The following is a 10233-nucleotide window of genomic DNA, read 5'->3' as shown; positions in this document are numbered from 1 at the left end:
TGGAGATAGAGGAGAATTAACACAAATGTTGGCAAACTGAGTTCAAGCTGGTTTTTCCACCCACTCCTTCCCTCCCTGGCTCCTCACACATATTCCCCATGGTGCACGACCACGAAAAATAACTTGTTTTAAAATGTCGGCATTATTTCCAAAGTATTTCAGCCCTGGGTATCAATTATAATAATGGCCTTCTTTGCCAATACCACACACACGCACTCACACACACACACACACACACACTCTGACACACACACACACACACACACACACACACACACACACACAAACACACACACGCACGTCTCTCTATATTTATGAGGACGCTCATTGACATAATGCATTCCCCAGCCCCTTACCCTTAACAATCATAACTAAATGCCAAACCCTTAACCTAAGAGGCGCTGGACTAGTGGCAGAAACTTGGACTATGGGCAGAGAAGGTCTCTGGTTCGTCTCTGGTTCAACTCCACGGAGAGACAACAAAAAGACGAACTTGGATTGATCTGTCCAAAAATCCAAGAGGATTCTCCCAACCCTGTCTAGTGCCCCTGAGCAAGGCACCTTACTCCCCCAACATCTGCTCCCCATGCATGGTTGCTCACTGCTCTGTGTGTCCTGAACCAGACGGGTAAAAAGCAGAGGTTAAATTTCCCTATCTGCATGAGTGTGCTTGCGCATCACTGTGCATGTGTTTAGGACAAATAAATGTATCGTAATCTTAATCTAATTCTAACCCATAATTCTCAAACAGCAAAGTGAATTTATGAGGACCAGCCAAAATGTCTTCACAATGATGGTATTGAACCAAAATTGGCCATCATAACTACAGATACACACACACACACACACGGTGCGGTGCACTTGCTCCACTCTTCTCTGCACCCTCCTTCCTATGATCCGCCCACCATCTCGGGACCGGAGTCACGTGTCTCACCGCCTAGTCGCTCTCTCTCTCCCTCTCTGCGAAGCGTCGCTCCACCACAAATCAAACTCCCCCAGCGAGCGAGCGAGCGAGTGAGCGGCGGACACTAGAGGAAGGGATGCGGAGACGCGGAGGGGTGCGCACGGTACAGACAGACCCCACCACGCCACCCGAGCCGCAATGGATCAGTAGAGGTTGTCCGCGGCGAGAGGAGAATGCTCCCTCTGTTTCCCGCAGAGGAAGAAGCCGACGAGACGTGAACGGGACGGGGGATGAGAGTCACACTGTGCCGGAGCTCCTCTTCGTCTCGTGGTCTCAAACAGTCCGCCTGTGAGTCGGGGGTGTACGGGACGACCAGGTCCACTGTGGATTGAGAGGAAACTTTGTTTTATTCAGAACCTGCCGGAGCCCCGTGGGTGAAGGTGGTCCTCGCCATGAGGGTCGTTTCGGCAAACTTGTTCGCCCTGCTCCTCCTGTGCGCCCTGGCAAGTGTGTTCTACGTGTGGAGCCCACTGGAGACGGGCTTGGAGCGGCACAAGCGGAGGCTGTCAGCCCCGGGTGGAGGGGCTTTCCACCAGGGTCTCCCGGCGGACCTCTCCGCTAAAACTTTCCGGGCTTTGCTTGCTGTCCCGGCGGCACAAAGACCGCACTTGGGGGGCAGACTCGAGTCTCCCAACCTCACCCATCAAACCGTCTCCGCAGGAAGTCGAGATTACCATATGAATGGGGATAACAAGAGGTCAACGCGGAGGGAGGGCCCGGTCAAGTCAGGCGCCCCGGTGGAGGATGGGGTATTTTGGGGCGAATGGCTGGAGGATCTCCGCCATGAGGGCTTCACGGAGGACTATGCTCGGGGCTGGCGAGAGAGAGCCAGGACGCACCGGGTAGTGAAGCTGGAGCCGGGCTGCGGCAGGAGATCCAACCAGCTCGCCACTTTCGCGGACGGGACCAAAGCGTGTGTGCGCTACGGGATAAACGCGGATCAGGTGCAAGGGGAAACTTTGACTTATTACCTCGCCAGTTTGCTGGGCATCACCAACCTGCCTCCCCTGGTACTGTCCCAGCTGAGCGGGGACAGCGAGCAGTGGGCGGCGGTGAGGACGCGGGTGGACGCCCTGCAGTGGAGTGACCGGGCCGTGGTGTCTCTGACCGAGTGGGTCTCCAACCTCACCGGGGTGGTCACACCTGCGCCGCTCCGGCAGGAGAGCAGCGGGCTGCACCCCGTGCTGGAGCAGTTGGGGAACAAGACGACGGCGGAGCTGCTGGAGCTGATGCAGTGGAGCGACCTGATCCTGTTCGACTACCTGACGGCCAACTTCGACCGACTGGTGAGCAATCTGTTCAGCCTGCAGTGGGACTCGCGCGTCATGGAGCGGGACACCAACAACCTGCTGAAGACGCCGCGCGGTGACCTTGTGTTCATCGACAACGAGGCCGGACTCGTGCACGGCTTTCGGGTGTTGAACATGTGGGAGAAGTACCACAGCACGGTGCTGAGCTCCGTGTGCGTGTTCAGGAGAAGGACCACGGAGCGCGTGGCGGAGCTGCACAGGCGCAGAGACTCCAGGAAAAGGCTGCTGGAGCTCTACAGAGACAGCGAGCCTTTGTCTGTGGAATTAGGATTTCTCTCGGACGAGCACGCCGGTGTTCTCCAGGACAGGATAGACAGATTACACAAACACATTTTGCATTGCAGAGGCAAGTACAGCCAGCTGTGAGCATCCAGCGCGCACAGGCGAGGGGATCCTGTGTTTGTTTTTTTGCCTGCACAGGATAATGAGTTTTTGCAAACGCCACTGGCACACCTGTGCTAAACCGATGCGCATCCCACAAACTGTCTCGAACATCCAGCTGAACTACCTCCTGTGAATAGAATGTGTTGCCTACTTTCTGAATAATTAACGTAAACACACGTTATAAGCTCCCTGCACAGGTTTTCACTGTATGCCTCACAGAGAGGAATGATTTAGGCCATTCTCCCTCATCTAACGTCACCCCACCGAGGCTCACCTGGATAGGAAATCGATGTAAAGATAAATTTGTGATTATAGGGTGTCATAACGCAGCCCTTCATGTGTGTGTGTGTGTTTGGATTCTTGCCTTGTGTTTAGAAATCCTAATGGAAAAACTCCTAAGCCTTAACACAAGTTGACTCTTGAATACTGTATTACTGTTGACGTCTGGCTCACTTTTTTTATAGGAAGTCTTTTGCACAGTTCCTTGTACCTGCACTCTGGTAGTTTGGATATTGCATTTTCAGCCTTAAAGTCACAAATGTCCATTGTACATGTTGTAAGTAAGTTGTAAATATCTTCTGCCAACTCTGTTTTGGATATTTGAAGCTCCACTAATTTAATCGTGCATTGTAACATTCCAAAATCTCTTGTCCTTTTTTTGATAAATACACTGTAATTTAATTTAACTATTGTCTGTGTCATATTTAGTCTGTGCCAAGCTGCTTTGTGAGAGTGTATCACATATATCTAATAACTAGTGTGTGTGGAGAGGTGGTGTTTTTGATTCCAGCCCCCATACTGGCCCATTACAGTGCTCTCATTGTGCTGTAGACGTGTCTTGTACTGGCACGCTGTTCCCAAGGAGCCGTTCTGTCAGCCACAGGCGCACTACCACAGGAATCTCTAATCCCCTTTTATAATCTCACCCAGAATGATGAACTGAAGGAGACAAGTGACATCATTTGACATCCTCTGAAAAGGGCTTTTACTGTTCCATCGCTAAACCAAAAGACAGTTTTGCAGGATATGTGTCATGCCAGAACTGTAAACAGTCAATCTACAGCCAAGGCGTGGATGGATGGCTTATTGGCTCAATCTGTTCACATGAAAAGTAAGAAAAACTCCCACAGTGCATTGGAGCCTGTGCTGCTGAGAGGCCAAACCTGCAATTAATAAGCGCTGGCGCCCCAGGGGACAGTCCTGTTTACATTTCTTTCTGAGAGGTAGAATCTGTTATCAGGAAAGATTTAAAGGAAAAGTACAGGTACGGTGCATGAAGGTCACATGTATGATTTTGCTTTTTAGTGTTGAACTTTAAATCCATCTTCAATTTGACCCTTTTGGAAGCAGCTCTTCCTTATTAGTTGCACCACAGGACCAACTCTGTGTCTCATTTCTGGTTCCTGCACATCAGAGGGAAAGTCAATGATCAAACTGAGGTTTAATTCTTTCCAGCCTTTCCCTATACTGCAACTCATCTGGTTTCTTTTACAACCTTTATATAGAGAGAGCAAGAGAGAGAGAGAGTGAACTCCAGGGCACACCACTTCTGTTTGTACAGCTCCAGGGAGAAGGATGAGGGGATGGATCCATCTTGTCCACATAGTGACTTGATTTGTGCTCTTGCTTCATTCAATGGATTACGACATGCAAGTCAGAGATTTGTGGTTCTCCCGCTCATTCACTATAGTTGCAGAGGAGCAGCAGATCAGGCTTAAGCAGGTGTAACTGGAGGCTTTTTCCAGACTGCTGCAGCTGTAACAGGGACTTGGGGATCAATATGTGCACTGACAGTTGTATGGGGAAAAGCAGGTCATGTTAATACGCTGGTCGTTGGGTGTCGGGTTAACATGTGGACATGTGTGTGTCGTGACGGCTGCAAAGACTGCACTTGCACAGCTGGACCCGGTGCACGTCTGCTAATGCCAAACACTCTGAAGAGATTTATGACAGGCTGCAGACACCAGGGATTAAACACAACGCTAAACCGAGGAATGCATGTCTAAACCAGACCCACAACCTTTACTCCTTTCCTGCCACGCACAATCTCCTTTCCCCTGCATTCACCCGCATCGTGCTCTTCCTGTCTCACATCTGTCTTCACTGTTAACACGACACTGTCAACTTCATTTGTTCACTAAACGAAAAATGGAACTTTCATTTTCCTAATGAGTTATTTTTGTGGGTTTCTTAGCACAAGAAAGCCATTTTTTAACCAGTGACCATGCCAGCTGCAATCACACTAATGGTGAATTTCAAAGAGGTTGTTGAATCACCCTTTTTAACTGTTTGCATATGTTCCCCCCTTACTCATCGGGGAGGCCTGGCTTCTTTCAGATCTCCGCAAAAATTCCCAAGTCTCCTTTTTTCCCCACCCTGAGGCAGCCAAGACACATATTATACCTTTGTGACACAGTCTAATGAAGTGGACTCGTGGCACTTGTGCAGTGGGTTATTATGCATTAAGGAAAATGCCGGTTAGCTTTGCCCGCATGCATGCCAGGGCTCTGTGGTTTCCCCCAGATGTGCTTGTTTTATGCGTCCAATAGACAGAATCACAGGCTCAGACAGTCATACAGCCAGGGGCCCCGCAGCAGGTCCCGGCACAGACCCCAGGTTCTCGAGCCGATCTTCTTCTTCTTCTGTGCACATTGCAAACATTCCAGAGGAGCTGAGGGAGGATCATCTCCATGGACACGCAGACGCACACAGACACGTCTCAGGCAGGCGAGTGTAAGGAGTCCCAGCTGTGCACATAAACCTTTGAATAAGTTGGCGAAGCTCCTACTTTGAGATATTTCAAAATTCCAATAAAGTTGGGATTAGCAGTAGGTTGTATTAAAAGAAAGCTGCTCATGCTGATGAGAATTGAAGAACTTGACGCTTATTATTGTAGTTTTCCTGCTGAGACTTTGATGAAAAATCACAATACAGGCGAGAGAAAGAAGCAACAGAAAGACAAACTGGTTTTGAAGGTATTTCTTGGCCACGGTAACTTTTTTAAGTCTCTGCTGGTTGCCTGGCAGCCTCAAGGCGATGACAGCTACTGACCAAGAAACAGTCCAGCACACAAACCTCCTAAAACTGTCTCCTGTTAATTAGTGAGCTGCAGAGTGAGTGCTCCGAGGTGGATTTTGTGGCGTTCAAAAAAGAGCCCAGCTATCTTTACGCAAGGCTTAGCTCGAGGCTGCTGACATCCCTCTGCGGACAGGCATGAGAGAGGAATCAATCTTCTCATATAATGAACGACAGAAGCAAATGGGCTTTTCCCCCGTCTTATTCCTCTTAATATGTAAATCCTTAAATGAAACAAAATGTCCAAATATCTTCAATTAAAATTGCTTAAAATGTAGTAAAGAACCTGACAGTTGCTTAAACACACCGGGTATAAAAGACTCTGTGTTTTTGACCAAACATCAGGAAACTGACTGAAATTGTTCCCTTCTCCCAGTGGACCTGCCACGTGTGAGTGGATGGACATAAGTGGCATTCTTTCAGAGCAGGAACTTCCTGTGCACGACTGAATGATTTCATTACGAACCACAGCACATACTAAGGGGGGGAGAGTCACTTAGTCACAGCTGAGTGGATACGGGCCATGAAGGGTAAACCGGGGGGCTTGGGCAACAACTGGAGGGTCTCTGGTGGTGGTAAGGGCTGAGCATCCAGTCTGTGGTGTGCCTGCAGAGCTGGCACAAAGCCTGGCTTTGTCCAAACTACGGCTCCAAGCATAAGGTCAGGGCCTCTTGGGAATTCTTTCTCAAGACAAAGTAGAAGGTAATGAGTAACTTGAGGGGGTCTGCCCATTCCTCAAATAATAACGAGAGGAAAAACTGTTAAGTGTGGTGACCTCCCCTGTTTTCAGCCCAGCATGTTGTGTCCAAATCTAATCAGGCCAAAGATAAAGACGCCCTGTCTATTTCTCTGTCTTTACAAATAACGTCGATGTTAGATGCTGTATTTTTAGTTTAGACCATCCATAGGCTTGAGTTTTTGATTTGTGGTATGTAGCTACGTGTCATCACAGGCTGCAAGTTTAACAAGTCTTTGCACCTGGAAACATCACGAGGGACCTCCAGCTCGGTTTATTTCTCCCTAATGGATGTAGTTGTAAGTCGTGATTGCACACAACTGTTTGATAAATGGGAGTTAATAAAAATGTAAAGAGGGAGAGAAAAAGGTTAAAAAGAGAAGGTGACGTAGGGGAGGGGGGGGGTTATGTGTCAGTCTTTCTCTGTGTGTGAGACCATGTAAAACTAAAAGAGATTTCTGCTTTCTTCCACACCAGGTTGCCATAAATTCTGATAGTTAATGTCCTCAGTCAAAAAACTTCCAACCTTGGGTTGGGAATTGCTTTTGCTTCAGTCACATGGGAACCGAGTAATACATCTGTCCAGATGTTGTCCTCTCTCTCTCACGGTCGCCACGCTCGCAGATTACAGAGGAGATTACATCCATCATGTCCCTTTTCATCACAAAAGGCTGTTGCTGCTGTTGTTCGAGATTATTTTTCAATCTCTAATGACATGTCAGATTTTGATGGAGGCTGTGTTGACAGAAACACACAGGATAGCAGTCATCTAATGTTTTAGTGTTCCTCATTATACCTCTTAATGGTATTATTAGATATGGAGCAAGAATACAGCCGACAGTATGTATACAGGCAGACGGTGATCTGCATATAATCCATTAAACTGTTTCTGAAACAAGAACTGTGTAACCTCAGTTTGGGTTCCCTCTATGTTCCCTTAATACGATTTGCGTCATGCCAGTCAACGCATACATACAAAAATAAATCCTGATTAATTTCACCACTTAATTCCATCCTATTTGTTATGCTTCGTCCCTCAAGCTCTGTCTCCAAAAGCGTCACACCATAGCCTGCAGAAATTCATAAGCCTCATTTGGTTTCATGTAAAACATTTGCATTTTATTGCATAAAGAGAATGGGTATGCAGCGGCATTTCAGAATGTAAACGGTATATGTGCCGTGACACTAGGAATAAATCTTCTGTGTAATGACGGCTTTCCACACACTAACGGGACATTTAGATGAAAGTTTACAGTCAGTCCTGCTTGAGGAAAAGTTTGAGAAAGAGTTAAAGATTATTCTTTTCACCACTGCAGCACATGTCCTCAAAAGTCTTGTTTTGTGTCTTTGATCTAGGAATACCCAGGCGTGACATTACCTGCCTTGTCCGAACCTTGTTGTGTTCGAATGTTTTTTCCCTAGCGTTGCACCTCGCGTTACATTGACCGAGAGGTTGCACTCGGTCAATGAAGGATTTTGATTTTGCTCTGGCTGATGCTTATTGACTTCTCCGTACAGCCTGTGGACGTGTATCTCGTACATACTGTTTCATTACTATGCATCCGAGTTCATCCATTCTGAAATGGTATGCTTATGGAAATGACTCTTCTGCCTCAAAGAAGGACTGATCGCATTCAGAGGGAGATAATCTATTACTTCTCTGTTGAACGCGTTCTTTCTCACGGCCTCCTGCACCGAAACAGAGACTGTGGTCGTAATTAAGATGTTTCTATGCCAATGTTTCGAGGGGGAAATCTGAATGTGAATCCCCGATGCCAGACAGACGGACATATGGTTATGTGCGCACAGCAACGACGAGAGGACGAGTTTTCAAATTCTGAAAAAAGGTGAGGAAATGCTGCACCACTGCAAAGCGCTTATAAAACCCTCCGTCTACTCATCAGCACAAAAGTGTCTGTTCATTTTCTGCTCTCTCGCTCATCAGTGGATTTTCTTTTGCCTTGTGTGTGTGCGGTGACTGTGTCATACGAGCTGTGTCCTCTCCATGCTTGAAGTGCAGAGAGAATCAATACACAGAAGGGCAAGGGGGGGACGTGTGATACTTGATGACAAAACACCCACTACCTGCTGAAACAGCACATTCCTTCCTGCCGGCTGACCACTTGTTTTTTGAACGTTCGTGCCGGCTGGAGGCTGAGCCGTGTCGGAGTCCTGCGCCGAGTTGCTCGCGGTGTAGTTGTTTTGAATTATGGCACTCAATGATTGCGCCGGTGCTCGGTAATTGTGTCATTTCTATGTAAATTACACTCTTTGCCACCATAGTAAGCTGTTGTACCACACAAATGCGCTGGCTTGCCTCGTTCCGTAATGGTCCACTGCTACACTGATATGATTAAAGCTAACTGTGAGAGAATGTCACGACAGCCAATCAGTTAAGTAGATGAGTCGACTGGAGTGCACAGAGGAGGACGTTTAGCAGCAATGAAGACAGGCATAAGAGGGAGGAAGTCATTTTGGGTTGCGTCCAGGCGCCGGCCTCTCTTTGTCGAAGGGGAAGTGCTCGCTAGAGACAAACATTAGGGGGGGGCTTTATGGCTGACTCAGCTGTATAAATGTGATTTGAACAACATTGGAAATGCCTTAGTGAAGGTGAGAGGGGAGTGCCTATTAGAATGGGCCAATGTTTATACATTGAGCTGATATTATATACAATAATCTAATACAAGCTTGTGTAATTTCATGCCTAGTCTACTTTTCATAAACCTAGACCTTGTTGCAAATCTTGGCAGCACTGCATGCTGGGTAATCTCAGCTCCCACCAACATTGTTCTCTTTTTATGTGCTTGAAAACAATATCGCTGGACGGCATCTATTCACAGGGGAAACTCTCTTTTAAAAAAAAAAAGTTACATCTTTTTTTTCACAGGCTCAAGAGCATATTAATAGAGTAACATTGAAAGAGGTGTTTTTAACAATGTACCCCCATAATGCACCTCAGTTTCACCTCGACAGTTTCTCGCTGGAGATAATTAAATAAGAGCAGCAGGTAGCGCAGACAGTGGACTGTAGGTGACTGGAGAGCAACTTTGAGTAGAAATGAATGGGGGGGGGGGGGGGCATCTTTCCACTTCTGCAGTCTTCTATGATAGAAGTCATCATCTAACATCCTCCCCAGGTCAACTGAACGGCTGTCAGTGGCAGGGCTACTATGGAAAACTGTCCTTGAATAAACTGGAAGTAAAAAATTGACAAAACAATACTTCAGAGGTACTAAAAATACAAACATATATAGTGTTTCCGTGGTATTCTATAAGGTACTTTTAATTATATATTATTATGCACACTTAAAAGACATTCCTCTCCTTCCACACCTGTAGCCTGCCTCATCTCAAATAACAAGTCTAAGACATCCAGGCCTCCCACGCCAGCAGCCACAGCAATTACACTGTACTCTGACATGACTGCAGGGTGAGGCTCGGTGTCGAGCACTTCATGACACCCTCACGTTACCCGAACCAAAGGGGAAAACAATAGCGGGTGTAGCGGTTCACTTCCCACCAGATTGAGAGGCAATTCAAGAAGCAAAAGCTCGATAAGGTTCTAACCTTACACTTTATACAACACACATCCTGGAGCAATGGGACTGCAATGCTGAAAGTGGAAGGTTTCAGTATCCTCTTGCTAAAAAAAGGAAAGGGCGGGGATGCAGGAAATTTCCGAGGAGCCGTATCATCTTGTGAATCAGCAAGGTTGGCTTCAACACAACAAGGCTTTGATTTAGTGATGTGACTCCTGTCCTTGTT

The 10233-nt window shown here is 47.2% G+C and overlaps 1 protein-coding gene across 1 annotated transcript; it reads left to right on the top strand.

The window, feature by feature from the left end:
* Positions 1-1004: 1004 nt before the first annotated feature.
* On the top strand, positions 1005-3338 carry fjx1 (four-jointed box kinase 1). The gene has a single exon (XM_062389008.1). It carries the CDS (start codon positions 1357-1359, stop codon positions 2638-2640), a length of 1284 nt encoding a protein of 427 aa, XP_062244992.1. The 5' UTR covers positions 1005-1356; the 3' UTR covers positions 2641-3338.
* The last annotated feature ends 6895 nt before the right edge of the window (positions 3339-10233 follow it).

This window comes from Platichthys flesus, chromosome 6 (genome assembly GCF_949316205.1).
Source record: "Platichthys flesus chromosome 6, fPlaFle2.1, whole genome shotgun sequence".
Classification (NCBI taxonomy): domain Eukaryota; kingdom Metazoa; phylum Chordata; class Actinopteri; order Pleuronectiformes; family Pleuronectidae; genus Platichthys; species Platichthys flesus.
The sequence above is the reverse complement of the archived record's forward strand: the minus strand, read 5'-3'. Positions and strand labels throughout refer to the sequence as shown.